This window comes from Anomaloglossus baeobatrachus, chromosome 10 (genome assembly GCF_048569485.1).
Source record: "Anomaloglossus baeobatrachus isolate aAnoBae1 chromosome 10, aAnoBae1.hap1, whole genome shotgun sequence".
Classification (NCBI taxonomy): Eukaryota; Metazoa; Chordata; class Amphibia; order Anura; family Aromobatidae; genus Anomaloglossus; species Anomaloglossus baeobatrachus.
In genome coordinates this window covers 143,542,217-143,564,380 of record NC_134362.1, presented here as the reverse complement: position 1 = coordinate 143,564,380, position 22,164 = coordinate 143,542,217, and the positions used below count along the sequence as shown (strand labels likewise).

The window sequence follows — 22,164 nt, the reverse complement described above, 5'->3', positions numbered from 1 at the left end:
TTGCAAGCCACCCTCCCCCCACATGTGCTGCAAGCCACCCTCCCCCCTCCATGTTCTGGGGGCCACCCTCCCCCCTCCATGTTCTGGGGGCCAGTCTCCCCCCTCCATGTTCTGGGGCCCCCCCCCGGGGCCCCCCCTCCTCCATGTGCCATCTCTCTCTCCCATCAGACTCTGCCCCCCTCCCCGATCTGCTGCCTGCTCTCTCCCATCCTCTTCATCTACTGCCCCCTCTTACACTCCTCAATCTGTTGCCTCCTTCATCTGCTGCCTCTTCTGTCTGCTGTGATCCTGCTGCCTAGATCCATCCTGTAAGGTAGGTATCCCCATCTTACCTCCTTCCCCCCCATCCTCCGCCGCTCCTCCATCCGCTGCGCCATTTCCCATCATCCATCCGCTGCGCCCTTTCCCATCCTCTGCCGCTCCTCCATCCGCTGCGCCCTTTCCCATCTTCCATCCACTGCGCCCTTCCTCATCTGCCACCCCGCCCTCTCGCATCGCATTATCCAGCGCAGTTGCTCACTTCCAGACTGGAGTGGATGATGCGATGCGAGACTCGTGCATTGCTCTCACGTTTGGCACTGGTCTTAGTGGCAGGCGCTCATATTTTTTTTTTTTTATTCATTTTTTTTTTTTTTACTGATGTCTGTATTTTTTATTTCGCCAAACTAATTTTTTTGTATGGGGGGGGTCTAGTTTCCAAAATGGGCTCACATGTGGGGGATCTCCATTGTTTAGGCACCTCAGGGGGTCTCCAAATGCAACATGGCGTCTGCTAATAATTCCAATCAATTTTACTGTGAAATGGCGCTCCTTCTCTTCTGAGCCCCGCCGTACGCCCAAACAATTGATTTCCACCACATATAAGGTACCTGTGTACTCAGGAGAAATTGCACAATACATTTTATGGTGCATTTTTTCCTGATAGCCTTGTGAATAAAAAGCTACCTGTTTGAAAAAACAATTTTGTGGTAAAAAAAAGAATAAAATATTTTCATGGCTGAACATTACAAACGTTTGTGAAGCCTCCAGGGGTTCAAAGTGCTCACTAAACAGCTAGATAAATTCCATGAGGCGTCTAGTTTCCAAAATGGGGTCAATTGTGGTGGAGCTCCATTGTTTAGGCACTTCAGGGGGGTCTCCAAATGCAACATGGCGTCCGCTAATAATTACAACCAATTTTGCTGTGAAATGGCGCTCCTTGCCTTCCGAGTCCTGCCGTGTGCCCAAACATTTGATTTCCACCACATATGAGGTATCTGCGTACTCAGGAGAAAATGCACGATACATTTTATGATGCATTTTTCCTGATACCCTTGTGAAAATACTAATTTTTATGGCTAAAGTAACATTTGTGTGTTAAAAAAGTAAAATTTTCATTTTTTCTTCTACATTGCTTTGGTTGCTGTGAAGCTCCTAAAGGGTTAATAAACTTCTTGGATGTGGTTTTGAGCAGAGTGACGGGTGCAGATTTTAGAATGGGGTCACTTTTGGGTATTTTCTGTCGCCTAGGTTTCTCAAATCACTCCAAATGTGATGTGGTACCTAAAAAATATTTTTTTTTGTAAATTTTGTTGGAAAAATGAGAAATTGCTGATGAACTTTGAACCCTTCTAACTTCCTAACGGAATTTTTTTTTTTTCAAAAATTGCGCTGGTGTAAAGCAGACAAGTGGGAAATGTTATTTAGTAACTATTTTGTGTGACATATCTCTCAGATTTATGGACATAAAATTTCAAATTTTGAAAATTACGAAATTTTCAAAATTTTCGCCAAATTTCCGAAATTTTCACAAACGCAAAACATATCGGCCTAAATTTACCACTGACATGAAGTACAATATGTCACGAAAAAACAATGTCAGAATCGCCAGGATCCGTTGAAGTGTTCCAGAGTTATAACCTGTCAAAGTGACACTGGTCAAAATTGCAAAAAATGGCCGTGTCTTTAAGGTGAAAACAGGCTGAGGGCTGAAGGGGTTAATAGTTGTTCTAGAGATGAGAAGGTGTGTCCAAACTTTTGGTCTGTACTGTGTGTGTATATATATATATATATATATATATATATATATCTCCAAAGGAGAAAGAAAGTCGCACTCCAGATGGTCACCATATCACTCCGTCTTTATTGCAGGGGAAACATGAGGGTACAAGCGGTGGGGAGGGTGAGACAAGCCATACAACGCCGGACGACGGCGTGCCGTTTCGCTAGAACTTAGCTTCCACGGGTCCAGTGCAAACTGCCATGCAGCACCGCCCTTTTAACACAAATGGTGCGGGTACTGCATTAGCAGAGTGATATAAAATGCAAATGCAAGTATACAATTAGTAGCTGCAAAAAGCAGGTGAAGACTTCAAGGGTATTAACATATCACAGTCTAATACACATATCTCTCAAAATACAATAATATACAAAAGGCGGACAAAATCACAATCCCCACAAGAACAGAACAAAATTCTGATGTACAGTACAGCGAGCACAAAAACAGTAGAAATTATTTTAAATTGGTGAAAAAATGTATGCAATAATGTTAAAATGCAAAACAGTAGCTATTAATCAACGCCATGATCAGATAGTGCTAGCAAAACAAGGGTGTCACAGTCAGGATGTCATATAGTCGACATGTCAAAAAAAAAAGGTTTCTTTAAAGAAAAACTGACAAGTCGTTTCTGTCATTCAAACCTAGCGGTTCCATTGCGTTTAGATCCAGAATCAATCTGGATTCTTTTTGTAACAGCGTGCGGTGCGTGTCGCCGCCTCTGCTGCTAGGATTGACTTTAAACAGACCAGCAAAAGAAAGTAGATTGGAATTGCTATTATGGCATTCCTGCATGTGTTTAAGAAGTCTTGCTGAACCTATCCCTGATATTAAGGATTTGCAATGTTCCCTAAAACGGACGTAAAGGGGCCGGATAGTTTTTCCAATGTAATAAAAATACCCCTGTACTGTACTGTATCTACCTCTTTTAAAAAAGGTTTAAAATCTACTTTTTTCCCTCCACTGACTCCAGGTAACAGTGTGGATTTATTCCAGGAATTAGTGACCAGAGACCTGGAAGCCCTTAAATCTATACCATCTGTAAAAAACTTGTCTAATAGCGAATCTAAGGCGCTTAGGTTGTTGCAGAATAATCGGGATTTAATAATCAGAAGGGCTGATAAGGGCGGTGCGGTGGTTCTGCTGTCAAAAAAATCCTATCAAGTGGAGTCTGAAAGACAGCTAAATAATGCCAGTGTGTATAGGAAATTACCCAGTGATCCTACTTGGACTTATGTGAAGCAATTAAGAAGCTTCCTATTCAAATGGGTGAATAACAATATCTTAACAAAAAATACTGCTGAAAAGCTTTTGCCAATTTTTCCACAAAAAGCACCCTGGTATTATTTACCTAAAATACATAAGAGCTTGTCCTCCCCCCCCGGCCGCCCCATAGTCTCGGGGATGGGATCCCTGACTGAACCCCTTTCCCAGTATCTTGAATGGTTGCTGAAGCCTGTGTCTAAAATGATTCCCTCTTACATAAGAGATACGGGTGATTTTATGGAAATGCTAAATAATTTTCAATGACAGGACGGGTTCCAACTGGTTTTGCTGGACATTGAGAGCCTGTACACCCGGATCCCTCAAGATCTGGGTGTGCAGACTATCAAAGAAGTCCTGATAAAATTTGGGCAGGATCCTTCCCTGGTTGCATTTGTGGCAGAAGCATTTGACTTCGTATTGAGTCATAATGCTTTTACCTTTGGAGAACAATGGTATTTGCAGTGCGGGGGTACCGCAATGGGAACCCCGCAGCTTGCATTTTTGCAAACCTTTACCTATCAGCTTTAGAGGATAAACTAATATATAGTCTTGGTAATCCATTCCTTAGACATATAAAGATGTACGCAAGATATGTGGATGATGTATTTCTGGTATGGGATGGTACAGAATCAGAGTTTTAGCGGTTTGTCACTTATCTGAATACCACTAATGCTTTTAATATGCTATTCACTAGTCAGTTTGGAGGCCAGGAACTTGTTTTCATGGACGTTAAACTGACAGTGAATGACGGGACCATCCTTAGGGAGGTCCACAGAAAACCTACAGCCGTTAATAATTTGCTGCATTTTAATAGCGCTCATCCTTCCCATACAAGAACCTCTCTCCCATATAGTCAGTTCTTGCGTTTAAAACGTATTAATAATGATCCTCGCAAATTTGAAGAGCAAGCCTCTGATTTAAAGGCACGCTTACTTAAACGAGGTTATTTCTCTAGGATCATAGAAGCTGCTTAAGGCCTCTGCCACACTCACGTGAATTTCACGCACGTGCCGAGAGACACGTATTTTCCCTGCGTGTTGTGTGCAGGTAAGTACGTGTCTCTGGTACGTGCGTGACACGTGTGTTCTACGTGTGCTATCCGCGATAGCACACGTAGAATCAGTAATTATTATACTCACCTGGTCCTTCCTGATGTCCGCGCTGCTGTCCGTGGTGCTGATCTTCGGCTCCAGCCCTCCCGTCTCCCCGCTGCTGCTGCTGCCAGGCAGTGAAGTGAATATTCAATGAGAATAATGAGCGGCGGTCGGCAGCAAGAGGCAGCAGCGGCAGAGACAGGAGGGCTGGAGAAGGTGAGTTAATGTTTTGTTTTTTTTTCACTGACATGTGTGTTTTCTCCGGCGCGTGTCACACGGGACCGCATCCACACTACACCCGTGTGGTACGGGTGCGGGCCGTGTAACACCCGTGCTGCCGGAGAAAACACTGACATGTCAGCGCTTTGAAAATCGCACACACGTACAAACGCACACGGACACACGTTCCGTGTGGTTTTACGTGTGTGTGCCTGCTACAATAGGGTAGCATTGGTTAAAGTGTCTCCGTGCCGCCGGTACGTGTAAAAAATGACAAACACGTGCCGGCAGCACGGATGTGTGGCACAGGCCTAAGGCCTGTGCCACACATCCGTGCCTCCGGTACGTTTTTGGCATTTTTTGCACGTACCGGAGACACGTGCTGATGTTGACATACTATTTTTAATCTAAAAAGCCTCACGTCAGTGTTTGCGCACGGAGCGTGTGTCCGTTCCGTGCGTACGTTTGTGCGTGTAGAAAAAGCGCTGACATGTCCGTTTTCCACCGGCATCACGTCCTCACGGATCCATTAAATCCTATGGGTCCGTGTTTACACGTACGTGATACGGATGGCCTCCGTATGCTATCCGTGTGGTCCGTGTCCGTGTTTTAATTAGAAAGTTTGTTACACTCTGAAATACTTTCAGGTGGCGTTGCTAACATATTTTCTTGCACAAAACTAACTGTGCATTTGCAGAAGGAGTGAGCAAGCAAGAAGTAGGAGTTCTGTGTATTGCAAGATCTATTTTGAGCAAACTTTCGTCTTCGAAATATAATAATGGCACCACGGGTGGACACGGAGAAACTTATAACAGCTGTCGAGACTCACCCACCATTATGGGATACACGTGTAGATGGTTACCATGACCGACTGACAGTTGATCGCCATTGGAATCAAGTAGCTGAGGAAGTGTACCCCAATAATGCATGGTCTAGATGTTCTCCTGCAAAGCGTGCTAAATATGGTAAGTTGTTGTATTTTTTTATATTTTTTTATTTAATATCTATATTTGGATTTATTCATACTTTCAAACTGTGATTGTTTTGGCATAGTTATGTTGTCTTTTAGTGTAAAATCCTATGAGAAGATTTGGTGTATGTACTACTCAATATATTGAGTTCCTGTACACTTTTTTCATAGTATCACCAAACTTTCATCAGTGTAAAAAATCGAAGTATACTTAAATTTGTAATCTGACTTGGAATTCCTCATGAATTTACTTAATTAACTGATTAAACTGTCATGTGTTTTTAAATTCCCTGTTGGATTAGTCAAAATTTAGTATCACACTTGAAAATTTTTTTTTTTTTTTTTTTAAAAATAATTGATTAAAATGACATGTCAATATCATTACCTACATGTATCAAATAATATTTCGAGTAATTTTTAGCCAAATGTCATTGCAAAAACACCGAATTATAATTTAAATATAGATGACAATGACTTAAAATATAATTATTCAGAAATATTATTTGGTTTTGTGTGAATGTCTAAACATGTTTTTGAATGAAGAATATCTAAATAAATTATATTTCATCCTAAGTATTTGACCAACATAATTGTGTTAAATTGTATATTACATTTCACAAACATTATTTAAATTAATGTGTGCAGATTTATGGAGAATGTTGCAAGTGACATATTTGTTAATTGTCCCCAGTTGACTTGGTAAAAAGGCGTTGGCGTTCAGCCCGTGATCAGTACCGAAGGGAGTACAACCCTATGCCATCCTCATCCAGCCAAGGCCGCAAACGCAGATATGTCTACTATGAACAAATAAGCTTCCTAGCACCCATCTTAGAAGTTACACAGTAAGTTTTTTTTTTTTTTAAAAAAAAAAAAAAAAAACCCCTGAAGCAAATTGGACAAACATAAATGTTAAGATTGTAATATGTTTTTACATTTCTTATAGAACGGAGGATAATCTTGACGAATCTGATGATGAACCAACAGCAGGTCCCTCTGCTACAGCCACCTCAGCATCAGAACAAGAACCTGCCAGAGAAGACATTGAAATTCCTGAGACTCAACAAGATGCAGCAACTGAATCACATGAGGGTGGGACAGAGAGTGCACAAACCAACACCCAAGGCTCATCAACGCAACAAACAAACACACCAGCTACACAAGCAACACAAACAAATGTACTTCCACGTTTTGCACCACAACCTCTACGTGCAAGAAGAATCCGCAGACCTGAGGAAATGAGATCCTTACCGGAAATAATTGACACACGCATTATTCACATAATGAACACTTTAATTCCAGAAACAGATGCCGAGCGTTTTTGTCGCTCTTTATCAACTAGCTTAACCAAAATTCCTTCAGATAGACAGGAACGTGTAAGAGCTGCTATGCTGACCCTACTGTCAGCTAGTCAGGCAGAACAGGAACCAGTGAGAGTGTATGAGGCCATAGAAAATTGGCGTACCATTATGCAACAACATACAGTCCCAAACACAACAGACAATCAAAACACAATTTCAACACAAACAACAATGGCAACTGTAATAGTCAATAATCCACTATTACAACAATCTGGACAACCTTCAATGGCTTCAAGTACGTTATTCCCAACACCAATTAGACAAGGGTATGTTGCAACCAATACTGGTGCCTTAAGCACAGTACAAAGTGCTACCTCTCAGCAACCCTTGAACTATATGAATTTACAACCAACTCAAACTACTAGTTACTTTACTCAACCCACAAATATTGGTGGTTTACCTAATTTGTTTCCAGGTTCAACATACCCACAATCATTCATGATGCCTCATTATCCAATCTCAACTATGTTACCTACACCACACTTACAAACCTCTGTCAACTATCCTCAAGGTCAACAACATACACACACACAATACCCAATTACCCATGTAGATCCACAGGTCTACTCAACCACAGGCAATGTGTTGGGACAAACCAGCATGCAACAGACTGTTCCACACACTACTGTAGCTAGTAATAGGAATGTTGTTCAGCAAACAACTGTTTCCATTCCTGAAAATACCATTTCTGAGGCCACACAAAACAACATACTCAGCAACACTCAGGTTACTTCACTAGAAGATCTTGTTGACTTGTGATGCACATTTTTGCTAATCTTAACAATCAAACAACAAATCTGATGAATGTGTCAAAATGTTAAAAAAGAGGGATTTCCAAAAATGTGCAAACTCAGAGTTGAAAAGATTTCAAAAAAATGTGTGATTATACTTAGTGACGGATCACATATATGTTTTATGGCCTTTATGTTTGGAAATGTATTAACACAGTTTTACCCAACCAATTTGATGGTTAGATTAGTTCTAATATTCTGAAAACACAGCTTACAATTTTTGGGTCTATGTCAATGTCCAACATGATAGCAACTTAATTGGCCGACATTTTTCAACATTGTAAGCAATGCACACATTTTCTTTACAATGACTCTTGTATGTAAAGTATATTTTGTATGTTATGAAGATTAGCATTAAAATTTTTGTTTTGAAAAATTTAACACAAAATGAACAATATGTACATTTTTAATGTGGATGTGAAAAAATAACATCCTTAATTTATGGATTAATATGCTTATTCGTAATAAAAGATTATGTTTTTGAAGAAAAAACACATGTTTATTTTGGATATTTAATAATATAGCATTTTTTCAATAGACGATTAACATTATTAATGTTGTAAGTTACAAATAAGTTTCCTAAAACATGATATTAACACAGAAATGTACATACACATACATACAACATTCAGAAAACCATGTTGCTAACAGAAATGTCAGTTTATGAATAACGCATTTCCCCTTTAATACTTGTTTGATTTAAGCTCAGAGATGTTGAGAAAAATTAACCAAGTTCCTATAATAAAATAATTTGATATTTTTATCAACAAAAAACCATCACAATCTTAACAATCATCACTATTATTATTATCATCAAAACAATTAAAGTAATCAGTAAATAAATTTCTAATTTGTAAACCAGATGTCACGGAATTATGAGACATAGGTTCACCTGTGGGATTAACAACATGGTTTATCTGAAATTCATCATCCACATAAGTTCCTCCTTCATGTATCCGACAGTAATTGTGAAGCACAATGGTAGCCTTGAGTACAGATGTGACAAAGGTTGGCTGCAACTGAATCGTTGTCTGATAAATGCGCCATTTGTTAGCTAAAATACCAAATGCACACTCCACATAATGTCTTGCTTTAGTTAGCCGATTATTAAAGTACTGTTTCCTGTCATCAATGGATCTCCTTGGATATGGTCACATAACATGTTTGGATAATGCAAATCCTGCATCTGCTACCATCACATATGGTGCCAACGGTCCAGATGTACCAGGTAGGGCAACTGGAGGGGGGATCAATAATGAATTTTCTTGCAGGCGTTGGGCTAATCTGGATGAACGGAAAATACGGGCATCTGAGGCACTACCATAGGCCCCAATGTCTGCATAAATAAATCGGTATTCTGTGTCAACCAATGCCAAAATAACAACGGAAAAAAACTTATGAAAATTGAAATAACGTGACCCAGAGTTTGGTGGCTTTTTAACTCTGAAATGCTTGCCATCCAAAGCTCCTATGCAGTTAGGAAAGTCAACAGAGTCCTTGAAGCCCTTAGAGATTTTCAACCAATCTTCTCTGTTTGGCTGAGGCATCATTTCTTCTTTTAAATGTTGCCATATCATGTCGCATGTGTGACGTACTATAACGGCAATGGTTGATCTCCCCAACAAAAAATCAAAATGTAAAGCACTAAAAGATTGACCAGTCGCCAAGAATCTATGAAAACAAGACAAAGAATGATTTACAATTAACACTATTTTTTTAAAATTCAAACAATCATAAGAAAACACAAACATTGAATCAAAAATGAGATTACATCAATAAGGATCAATTACACATTTCACTGTGAAAAATAACACATTTACACAAATTACAAAAAAAACAAATATATTACCTCAGAGTCACCATAAATCTCTCCTCTGGGGAAATGGAAAGCCGCATCCAAGTGTCCTGATGTTGCAAATGAGGTCGTAAAATATTTAGTAAGTAATCAAAACTCTCAACTGACAACCGGCAGTATGAAAAAAACTTATCTGGGAAATTCCGTAACTCAAAAAATAAAGTATGGAAATGACCATGCATAGGCCGCATCATCATTAGTGGATGCACCCACAATCTGGTTCTTCTTACATTATCATAATGCAACATGTGCCGTCTAACGCCAAAACGACGAGATATAATCCAACATAAAAACACTAAGGCCTCCGTGGATAATGGCATTGCCACAATTTTGTCTCAACACATAGGTGCTCCAAGACATAATACAAGCAGGAAAGAGCTTATAGTTAACTTATATTTATGTCCTAATCACATACACCTATGTGTCATTTAATTCCAAGTAATCACCATTATCTCAATGTGTGAAACATGTGAAACACGCACAAAAAACGGACTGCACACGGAACACACACTGACGTATTTCACGCACAGGAAAACGCACACACGTACACACGTATGACACACGATATGCATACGGACACCACACGGAGGGGAAAAACGGACTGCAAATACGGAACACGGACACAAAAAACGGACTACACCAAACGTACGTTTTTTACACGTGAGTGTGGCAGAGGCCTTAGACAGGACTGCGATGGCGACGAATGATCATGATAGACCTCGCAAAAACTTTTTGGGAAAAATGCCGCATAATGCCGCCGGGGATAGATGCACCTTCAATTTCAAATACAATTCTATATTTGACATTGTGAGATCCAGCATAAAGAGACACTGGCATTTGTTGAAAAACGATAAAGACCTTAGAGACCTGGTTAAAGAGGGTCCCTTGGTATCTTACAGAAGAGGCCATAATTTAGGCGACCTTTTGGTAAAAAATAGATTCGTGCCCACAAAGGAAAAGACATGGTTAGACAAGAAAAAAATTAAGGGTAATTTTAGATGTGGGAATTGTCCTTTCTATTCGGCCCATAAAACGGGGGATGTAATAAAAGTGGGGTGTGAGTACCTCAGGGTTAATGATTTCATATCATGCAAGTCCACTTATATAGTGTATGCATTATTTTGCCCCTGCAATTTTTATTACATTGGAAAAACTATCCGGCCCCTTTACGTCCGTTTTAGGGAACATTGCAAATCCTTAATATCAGGGATAGGTTCAGCAAGACTTATTAAACACATGCAGGAATGCCATAATAGTAATTCCAATCTACTTTCTTTTGCTGGTCTGTTTAAAGTCAATCCTAGCAGCAGAGGCGGCGACACGCACCGCACGCTGTTACAAAAAGAATCCAGATTGATTATGGATCTAAACGCAATGGAACCGCTAGGTTTGAATGACAGAAACGACTTGTCAGTTTTTCTTTAAAGAAACCTTTTTTTTTTTTTGACATGTCGACTATATGACATCCTGACTGTGACACCCTTGTTTTGCTAGCACTATCTGATCATGGCATTGATTAATAGCTACTGTTTTGCATTTTAACATTATTGCATACATTGTCTCTGAAAAAAATTTTTTTCACCAATTTAACCCCTTCACCCCCGGCCACTAAAACACCCTAATGACCGGGCCATTTTTTGCAATTCTGACCAGTGTCACTTTGACAGGTTATAACTCTGGAACGCTTCAACGGATCCTGGCGATTCTGAGATTGTTTTTTCGTGACATATTGTACTTCATGTCAGTGGTAAATTTAGGCCGAGATTTTTTGCGTTTATTTGTGAAAATTTAGGAAATTTTGCGAAAATTTTAAAAATTTCGCAATTTTCAAACTTTGAAAATTTATGCCCATAAATCTGAGAGATAGGTCACACAAAATAGTTACTAAATAACATTTCCCACTTGTCTACTTTACATCAGCGCAATTTTCGAAACAATTTTTTTTTTTCGTTAGGAAGTTAGAACGGGTCAAAGGTCATCAGCAATTTCTCATTTTTCCAACAAAATTTACAAAATAATTTTTTTTAGGGACCACATCACATTTGAAGTGACTTTGAGAGACCTAGGTGACAGAAAATACCCAAAAGTGACCCCATTCTAAAAACTGCACCCCTCACACTGCTCAAAACCATATCCAATAAGTTTATTAACCCTTTAGGTGCTTCACAGGAACCAAAGCAATGTGGAAGGAAAAAATGAAAATTTTACTTTTTAACACAAAAATGTTAATTTAGCCATAAAATTTTCATTTTTACAAGGGAGAAAAGAGAAAGTGCACAATACAATTTATTGTGCATGTTCTCCTGAGTACGCTGATACCCCATATGTGGTAAAAATCAATTGTTTGGGCGCACGGCAGAGCTCGGAAGGGAAGGAGCGCCATTTGAATTTTTGAACGCAAAAGTAGCTGCACTCATTAGCGGACGCCATGTCGGGTTTGAAGACCCCCTGAGGTTCCTAAACAATGGAGCTCCCCCACAAGTGACCCCATTTTGGAAACTAGAGCCCTCAAATAATTTTTCTAGATGTTTGGTGAGCACTTTGAACACCTGGGGGCTTCACAGAAGTTTATAACGTTGAGCCGTGAAAAGAATTTTTTTTTTTTTTTTACCACAAAACGGTTGCTTCAACTAGGTAGCTTTTTTTTCACAAGGCTATCAGGAAAAAATGCACCATAAAATGTATTGTGCATTTTCTCCTGAGTACGCAGATACCTCATATGTGGTGGAAAGTAATTGTTTGGGCGCATGGCGGGGCTCAGAAGAGAAGAAGCGCCATTTGACAGCAAAATTGGTTGTAATCATTAGCGGACGCCATGTCACGTTTGGAGACCCCCTATGATGCCTAAACAGTGGAGCTCCCCCACAAGTGACCCCATTTTGGAAACTAGAGCCCTCAAATAATTTTTCTAGATGTTTGGTGAGCACTTTTAACACCTGGGGGCTTCACAGAAGTTTATAATGTTGAGCTGTGAAAAGAAAAAATTGTTTTTTTACCACAAAACGGTTGCTTCAACTAGGTAGCTTTTTTTTTCACAAGGCCATCAGGAAAAAATGCACCAAAAAACGTATTGAGAAATTTTTCCTGAGTACGTAGATACCTCACATGTGGTGGAAAGTAATTGTTTGGGCAAATGGCGGGGCTCAGAAGAGAAGGAGCGCCATTTGACTTTTCAAACGCACAGACGCAGTGCACTGATCGGCCGCTGCAGGACGCACGGTCGGATGTGATACAAAAAGCGTCGGGGATACGTAAAAAAAAAAGTCACGCCAAAAATTGACCATGGATGCAGATACGTTATGTGCATCCCTGATCAGCGCTTGGCGGGACGTACGGACGGATGCGATACAAAAAGCGTTGCAGATACGGAAAAAAGTCACGCCTAAAATTGAGCAGGGATGCCGATCCGTTATGCTCATCCCTGATTAGCGCTCGGCGGGACGCACGGATGGATGCGATACAAAAAGCGTCGGGGATACGGAAAAAAAAGTACCGCCAAAAATTGAGCAGGGATGCAGATACGTTATCTGCATCCCTGATCAGCGCTTGGCGGGACGCACGGACGGATGCGATACAAAAAGCGTCGGGGATACGGAAAAAAAAGTACCGCCAAAAATTGAGCAGGGATGCAGATACGTTATCTACATCCCTGAACAGCGCTCGGCGGGACGCACGGACGGATGGGATACAAAAAGCGTTGCGGATATGGAAAAAAGTCATGCCAAAAATTGACCATGGATGCAGATCCGTTATGTGCATCCCTGATCAGCGCTTGGTGGGACGCACGGACGGATGAGGTGTAAAAATGGACAGGGGATACAGAAAAAAAAAAAGTTATACTCACAGTACCCAGAGGATCACTGACCAGAAGTGCTGCAGGAGGAACAGCTTTACAGGAGCAGCAGGCAAATCAGCAGAATGCCCAGGAAGGACCCAGCGATGGAGGCAGATGTGATCGGGCCGGTGAAGACAGGTAAGAGGACGTCGGGGGAGAGCAGAGGGGGAGAGGGAGGGAGAGCAGAGGGGGGGACACATCAGAGGGTGTGGGGGAGAGCAGAGGGGGAGACCGGAGAGGGAGCTGCAGAAGCAGAATAGAGATAATGGGGGAGGCAGTCAGATCGCGGGGGGAGCAGATCGGGATGTCGGGGGGGGAGGAGCAGATCGGGATGTCGGGGGGGCAGATCGCAGGGGGGCACGGGCAGGGGCTAACACGGGAGCGCGCAGGGGCACCACGGGAGCGCGCACGGGCTGCAAGGTGAGCACAGTACTCACGTGCAGCAGGAGCGGTGACCTCAGCTATGGCGGCGGCGGCGGCAGCAGCGGCGGTGGCGTGGTACCAGCCACTGCACGCTGCAGACATGTTGGGGGAGGGCTCGCAGGCCAGCACAGGCCTGGGGAGGCGGCCACCGGCAGATCAGACCGCCCCACTGCACACTGATTGGAGCGATTGCGCGTCATAGCACGATCGCTCCAATCAGTGCTGCAGGGGCTGGGGGCGACATGTTTGAGGTCCACCTATGATATGCTGCAGCAGCTGCGGCATCTCATAGCTGGATCTCACAGTATCGCACTAATTCGGGCATTATTTTTGCCGAAATTAGTGCGAACGATGTGGTTGGCGGTTCAGATTTGAACAGCCAATCACATCGATCGTCGATAGGGGGTGGCGATGCCGCCCCCCCTGGGGTCAAGCAAAGGTCCCCTGCTGTAAGAAACAGCAGGGGACATCATTTGAAAGTCGTTGCTATGGCCACGGCAATCAAATGAAGTTTAGGCAGTAAAATTACGTCCCTGGTCGTTAAGTCACGTTAAAATAGGACGTAATTTTACTGCCCGCGGTCGTGAAGGGGTTAAAATAATTTCTGCTGTTTTTGTGCTCGCTGTACTGTACATCAGAATTTTGTTCTGTTCTTGTAGGGATTGTGATTTTGTCCGCCTTTTGTATATTATTGTATTTTGAGTGATATGTGTATTAGACTGTGATATGTTAATACCCTTGAAGTCTTCACCTGCTTTTTGCAGCTACTAATTGTATACTTGCATTTGCATTTTAAATCACTCTGCTAATGCAGTACCTGCACCATTTGTGTTAAAAGGGCGGTGCTGCATGGCAGTTTGCACTGGACCCGTGGAAGCTAAGTTCTAGCGAAACAGCACGCCGTCGTCCGGCGTTGTATGGCTTTTCTCACCCTCCCCACCGCTTGTACCCTCATGTTTCCCCTGCAATAAAGACAGAGTGATATGGTGATCATCTGGAGTGCGACTTTCTTTCTCCTTTGGATTTATCTTGGTCTTCACCGCAAGTCTGCACCATGATCCCCTCCATGGCTCAGCAGGGCTCAAGTAGCTGAACGTGTACTAACACGCGGAGTAGGTGGTGCACCGGGACTCTTACCTCTTTCTTTCGTATATATATATATATATATATATATATGTTGCGGGCGGGGAGGAGGGTGTCAGCACTGCGCTCACCCCTCTGCTCGGGTCCGGCTGCTGCTGCTCAGTGGTGGCTCGAGCGGTGGGTCGGATCCCGGGGGTCTCGAGCGGCGCTCCTCGCCCGTGAGTGAAAGGGGATTGGGTTTTGGCATATAGTTTATTGTCCGTGACGCCACCCACGGTTGTGGTGATTTGTTGACACCACCGCTGCTCTGTATGGGGATCCCGGGAGTGATGGTGTGGAGCAGCAAGTTGTTGGGTTGCCCCTCCGTGGGTAGGGGTTGGTGATCCCGGGGCCCAGTGATGAGGTGGGAGATGCAGGGCTTGGTGGGCGCAGGGACGCGGGGGCAGCGCTGTGCCTTGCGGCACTGTGGTACTCACTCAGCCTGAGACGATGACACAGTTCTCGGTAAAACACACGGCTGGAAAGACGGTTCCCACGGACGGCTGCACTTGCTTTTCCCCAGTAGTTGACGGTGACGGTCCCTTTGTCCTGCACCTAAGATGGTTATGGTTGCGATGGGTTCCCACCGGTAACCCGCTCCCCGGCTTGGATATGGGCCGGAGGAGCCCTACTTTGCCCGCAGGCGCTGGCCCTGAGAGACTGGTGCTCTGGCGGTGGCGGTGTCTCTCCGTTACGTTTGGACTGTTGCCTTCAATCGGGACTTGGTTGTTGGGAGACAGTCGTCCCCTTCACTGACGGATTTGGCAAATTATGGCGACTCCTAGCCTTGCCGGGATCCGAAAGGTCCCTGCCCTGGTGCTGACTGTTCCTTGTACACTGCTCCAGACCGCCGGGTCACCACCCGTCCGCGGTCCTTCCAGCAACCTCCGAGCAGTCATCCCTGCGGACAATCACCGCCGTCTGCTGACCTTGCTGTCTCTCAGCCCGGGGCACACACCCGGACCAACTTCAGGCTTTACAAACTGTCACTTTTCACTTTACTTCAGCTTAACTCCTAAGCTCCTCTACCACTTCACTTCACTTCCTTTCACTTTCACCTCCTAAACTAATCTGCCTGGTTTTCCCGCCTCCAGAGCTGTGAACTCCTCGGTGGGCGGAGCCAACCGCCTGGCCCACCCCCTGGTGTGGACACCAGCTCCTGGAGGAAGGCAACAAGGATTTTTGGGTTAGCTTTAATGTTCCTAACTGGGGTGTAGGGTGTGGTGGTGTGATGACCTGTGACCCCTGGCTTGCCCAGGGCGTCACATACATATATATATATATATATATATATATATATATATATATATATATATATATAAAATACTAGAAGGTGGCCTGATTCTAATGTATCGGGTAGTCTAGAGTCGTCTGGGTTCCCGATGTGGGCTCCCGGAGGTGCAGCAGTCACCTGGGAGTCGGGGCTTCGTGTGGGTGCGGGGAAAGGTGTCGGGCGTTGTCCTGTTGCGCCGTAGTTCGGGCTATTCAGTTAGCTGAGCCGTTGGTTGCAGACTCTTTAGCGCGGTATGGCGACGGTTGTCACTGTAATGACGTAATTTTGGAGCAAGACAGAGACAGACAGAATAAGGCAATTATATGCAGCATCCAGGTCTGTGTCCCATCCTGGTATAGTCTTCATCCTTGTATGACCCCCATCCTGGTATGTGGGCTGATGCTGTGATGTGGTCCAGTGCTGGTATGTGCCCCCATCGTGGTGCAGCCACCATCCTGACATGTGCCCCTATCCTGCGGGGTAATGTGTGCGGGGGGAAGAGTGCGGTGGGGTGGAGCCGAGCAGGGCCATGGCACTGAGAACGTCAGTGCCGGAAACTGCATGGCTGGGGACAGGTGACTATCCAGGTGTGTGTGTGTTCAGTGTATACATGCGGAGGTCGGGGTGGCGGAGCGAAGCAGGGTAATGTGTGCGGGGGGCGAAGTGCGGGGGGGTGGAGCCGAGCGGGGCCATGGCGCTGAGGACATCAGTGTCGGGGACTGCATGGCTGGGGACAGGTGACTATCCAGGTCACTATCCATCTTCAATGATGTCAGACACTGCAGGCTCGCCCTCTGTTCCCCGTGAGGTTTGTACTGCGCATGTGCTAAATAGGCTGCCATTCAAAGTACAAACCGGAAGTCAATGAAGAGAGTGCCAGGATTTGAATGTTGGAGCTGCCCGCAGCTGGTAAGTATACTCTGTGTGTGTCTGTTTTCTGACTCCTGTTCCTGGCTCATAGACAGCACCATATTGTATATAAAGGTCCACCCTATATCCTGTATAACAGTGCGCCTGTATACAGGACTACCACTAGGAATTTCAGGGCCCCATACTGGCAAAAGTTCAGGGCCCCCTTCATGCTCCACCCCAGCTCCGCCTCCACCCCACGAATCTTCCACAGTCCCACCACCACTCTTGGAAAAACTTCACTTCTGCACTACAACCTCACCAATCACACATTAACCCTTCACATTGAACACCATATCACACACGCAGCCATCAGATTTTGGGAATGTGTCACTTACAGTTTTTAAAGTAATTGAAACCAAATTGTGATAATGCTGACTTGTGGATGTAGACCTAACAACCCCTTCAAAGGGAATCTGTCACCAGATTTTTAACACCTAATCTGAGTGCAGCATAACATAGCGGAAGAGATCCTGATTCCAGTGATTGTCACTTATTGGGCTGCTTAGTGTAGTTTTGATAACATCACTGGTTAATCAGCAGGAGATTATCATTACAAGGCTACTTGTCATGCTACAGGTAGTCCAGCATATTCATGAGCTCTGTATAATTGCTAGATCTGCAGCAGAGAAAACATTGATTTTATCACAATGAAAGCAAACAGCCCAATAAGTGACACATCGCTGGAATCAGGGTATCTGTTTTTACTTTATGCTGCTCTCAGATGGGGAGCAAAAACCTGCTGACAGATTCCCTTTAAGGCTCTTTCAGCAGATAGATAGAATCATAGATAGATAGATGGATATGTGGCGCCCCTGAGGCTTCAGTCACCACAGGGTACTGCACCTCACTTAAGGTGCAGTACTCATCCTGGATCTAGAGGAGGTCGGTACCAGTTCCACAACACAAACTCATATACACAACCAGGTTGCCCTCCCGATTGGGTACCAGGCTAGGGTCGGGTTTTAAGGTAGTCACCAAACATGGGGGGCAGCCACCTACTAGTGACAGGGAACCGGGGTGGAGCAGCCACCAGGGGAAGTTAGGAGCTTACACAACAGTAAAGGTGGCTTTACACGCTACAATATTGCTAGCAATTTCTAGCGATATCGAGCATGTAAGTACCCGCCCCCGTCGCCCATGTGATATCGTGTGATCGATGCCGCTGCGAACATTATCGCTACGGCAGCGTCACACGCACTTACCTGGTCGGCGGCGTCGCTGTGGCTGCCGAACAATCCCTCCCTCAAGGGGGAGGGACGTTCGGCGTCACCATGACGTCACCGCGACGTCACTAAGCGGCCAGCCAATCAAAGCGGAGGGGCGGAGATGAGCGGGACGTAACATCCCGCCCACCTTCTTCCTTCCGCATTGCGGCCGGTGGCAGCTAAGGAGACATTCTTCGCTCCTGCGGTGTCACACATAGCAATGTGTGCTGCCGCATGAGCAATGAACAACATGGATAAACAACCCTTACCAATTTTTGAGTTTGGGACGACCTCTCCATGGTGAACGATTTTCACCATTTTTGAGGTCGCTTAAGGTCGCTGGTAAGTGTCACACGCTGCGATATCGTTAATGACGCCGGATGTGCGTCACTAACAATGTTATCCCCGACGATAAAACATTAACGATATCGTAGCGTGTAAAGCCACCTTTAGAGTGTTCTCCAGCAGGGGAGAACAAGAGTGGGACCGGTGAGGTTCAGGGTGCAGAGCCTTGGGGTGGAACAGACTTCACGTTGTATCACCAGAATCTTCAGGACAGGGGGATTGTATGTGTGACGCCCTGGACATCCCCAGGGGTCACAGGTCACTACACACACCACATCCACCCCCACCCCAGTAAGGTACCATCAGTCAACCAAAGACCTGATTGCCTCCCTCAGAGTCAGACAGGCACACCAGGTGGGCGGAGTCAGGTGGATAGACATGCTTCCCCGAGGTGTCTGCTGGCCTGAGGCAGGAGATACAAGGAGATTAAGTTTGGAGAGAGGAGAGAGAGGAGGACAGTTCTGCGTGGGGCCTGGGTTGGAGCCTAGGACCCCCGATCAGTCAGGCAGGCAGACGGTAGTGGCCGCCTGCAGGAGCCCGGGAATACGACCGGTGGAACCGTAAGGGACCGGGACAGGGTAGTGGCCCGCCGGAACCGAACCGGGGAGCCAACTGGATACCGGAGCACCAGGCAGGGTACTCAGATCCCGGACTAGGCTATAAGCCACCACCATAGTCAAATCAATTGATTGCGGTCTGGACCTCAGGGGTTCATTCCCACCTAAGTCCCGATTGAAGGCAACAGCCCAACCCGTCCGGATAGGTGCCACCGCCAAAGGCCAGAGATCCAAACGGCCAGCGTCTGCGGGCAAACGGGCTCCCATGACACTTATACGCCAAGGAGCGGACTACCAGTGCCCAGGCACAGAAGTCAAATACACACACAGGTGCAGGAGAAAGGAGGACATTGCCAACCTGACTGGAGAAGCTGCAGCCGGCTGCGGGCCCCGTTCATCACCCCGTTTGGTTTACCAGCGACTCCCGTGTCTTGTATCGGAGTGAGTACACCAGTGCCCTCAGGCACCGCACCGTGCTGCACTGCAACACTGCACCCTGCACCCCGGTCCTCGCCAACCGGGCCCCGGGACCAACATCCCCCTACCCACGGAGGGGTCAACACCTAGCTGCGCCGCTACACCGCTCCCGGGAGTCCAGTACCTTCACCGCAGCGGTGGTGTCCATAATCACCACAACCCGTGGGTGGCGTCACGAACTACCATCCCAAAACCAAATACCCGCACCCCCCTGCGCGTAGCGCCAACCCCCCTTGCAGAGCAACGTGACCCCGGGTTCGTGAGAGGCTCAAGCCACCACCCATAGAACACGAGCACGGACCCGAGCGGCTCGGCGGTCGCAGCCGAGGCCGCGGGGTGGTACATATGTCCCTCTGACCACCACGAGATCCCGAAGCACAGTTCCACATAGGGTTCAGAGTTGTGATTACAGTAAAGCCCCACAACGCCCCCGCGTCACCTACACACGGGACAGGAGCTAACACTACACAAACCGGGGTCCCCAAGCAGTATCAGGACATGGGGATCCATCTTTAAAGGCGCAAGAAGGAAGAGACCATCGACCACCGTACCGGTTCTAAACTCCAATGGATCTGAGATCGGCTCGGGCCCTTCACGGCTGGAACCACAGCAGCTGATTCAGCCTTTTGATTGTCGTCACCCTCCGCTTTGGCGCCAACGGCCACTACTCTCCTCATCATCCTCCCCGGGGCCCCGCTCCACCTGTGGGAAGCAGAACCATCCTTGCTGCAACACCATCCGCCCCGGTGGACAGCGACAGCAGCGGTGGCTAATCCCTGGCCACGTACCACAGGTGGCGTCACAAGACTATCATCCTCATCATTCCCCCACCATCATCAAAATCCCTTTTTATTGTACACCTTGAGGCCACGAAGCCGGGCAGGGCCACCTGTGACATCCCCCTGACCCGACATCACCGGCCCGGCGATGAGTAACATTTAACCCCTGCCCCATGGGTGCTACATATAGATGAGAGACGGACAGCCAGAGAGACGGACAGCCAGAGAGACGGACAGCCAGAGAGACGGACAGCCAGAGAGACGGACAGCCAGAGAGACGGACAGCCAGAGAGGCGGACAGCCAGAGAGGCGGACAGCCAGAGAGGCGGACAGCCAGAGAGGCGGACAGCCAGAGAGACAGAGGGACACATGGACAGATAGATAAATAGAGGGATAGGTAGAGGGATAGATAGATGGAGGATTAGATAGAGGGATAGAAAGATAGTGGGGGATCACAGCAGGTGGTGGGGGCAACCACAGCAGGTGGTGGGGGGAATCACAGCAGGTGGTGGGGGGAATCACAGCAGGAGGTGAGGGGAATCACAGCAGGTGGTGGAGGGAATCACAACAGGTGGTGGGGGTCACAGCAGGTGGTGGTGGGATCACAGCGGGTGGTGGGGGGAATCACAGCAGGTGGTGGTGGTGGGGGGATCACAGCAGGTGGTGGTGGGAAATCACAGCAGGTGGGGGGAATCACAGCTGGTGGGGCGGAATCACATCAGGTGGGGGGGAATCACATCAGGTGGGGGGGAATCACAGCAGGTGGGAGAGTCACAGCAGGTGGGGGGGTCACAGCAGGTGGGGGGTTACAGCAGGAAACTGAGGTCACTCAGCTCCAGCCAATGATCGGTGCTATAGCTGCACTGATCAGGTCTGGATTTCAATGTTTCAGCCATTTTCAATGGTTGATTTGCTGAGCGGCGTTCATCAGCCAATCACAGCCTCCTTAGGTCTGGGGAGGAGACACCACCCCTCCTGAGGTCAGGCAAGAGGTCCCCTCCTCCTCGAATCTAAGATATTTGCAGCGATCGCAGCCACCGGGGCTGCGATTTCGCCATGACGTACGGGGTATGTCATGGGTCCTTAAGTACCAGGGAGCTATGACGTACCCAGTACGTCATAGGTTGCTAAGGGGTTAACACGTTTTCAGGCTCTAGGGGCCCGCTCACGCTTGGGGCCCCTGTGCGACTGCAGGTGCTGTCAGTGCAACGTCCCCACCCCCTGCCCATGGAGCCCGGTGAGCAGAGAAATGAAAGGGGAGGGGTCCGGGCTGTCAGCCGGGCCCCCCTCCTGCCTGCTGCTCACCGGGCCCAGTACAGGAGTCCCAGTAGTAATGTCCTGATGGCGGCCCTGCCTGTATATACTATATGTATATAGTGTGGTGGATGTGTGTACAGTATAGTGCTGTGTATACAGTCAGGGCCAGAAATATTTGGACAGTGACACAAGTTTTGTTATTTTAGCTGTTTACAAAAACATGTTCAGAAATACAATTATATATATAATATGGGCTGAAAGTGCACACTCCCAGCTGCAATATGAGCGTTTTCACATCCAAATCGGAGAAAGGGTTTAGGAATCATAGCTCTATAATGCATAGCCTCGTCTTTTTCAAGGGACCAAAAGTAATTGGACAAGGGACTCTAAG

General features: G+C 46.1%; 2 protein-coding genes across 2 annotated transcripts in view; both read left to right on the top strand.

The window, feature by feature from the left end:
* The window catches only part of LOC142255215 (C-signal-like), a 101,664-nt gene that overhangs the window by 62,389 nt on the left and 17,111 nt on the right, over positions 1 to 22,164 (top strand). The window lies entirely within an intron of this gene.
* LOC142255214 (uncharacterized) lies at positions 6,281 to 8,020 on the top strand. The gene is made up of 2 exons (XM_075326728.1): positions 6,281 to 6,426; positions 6,528 to 8,020. Exons 1-2 carry the CDS (start codon positions 6,338 to 6,340, stop codon positions 7,699 to 7,701), a joined length of 1,263 nt encoding a protein of 420 aa, XP_075182843.1. The 5' UTR covers positions 6,281 to 6,337; the 3' UTR covers positions 7,702 to 8,020.

Coding starts and splice junctions, on each gene's coding strand:
- LOC142255214 (XM_075326728.1), top strand. CDS start 6,338: ATGCCATCCTCATCCAGCCAAGGCCGCAAACGCAGATATGTCTACTAT. Junction 6,427..6,527: donor CCCATCTTAGAAGTTACACA/GTAAGTTTTTTT, acceptor CATTTCTTATAG/AACGGAGGATAATCTTGACG.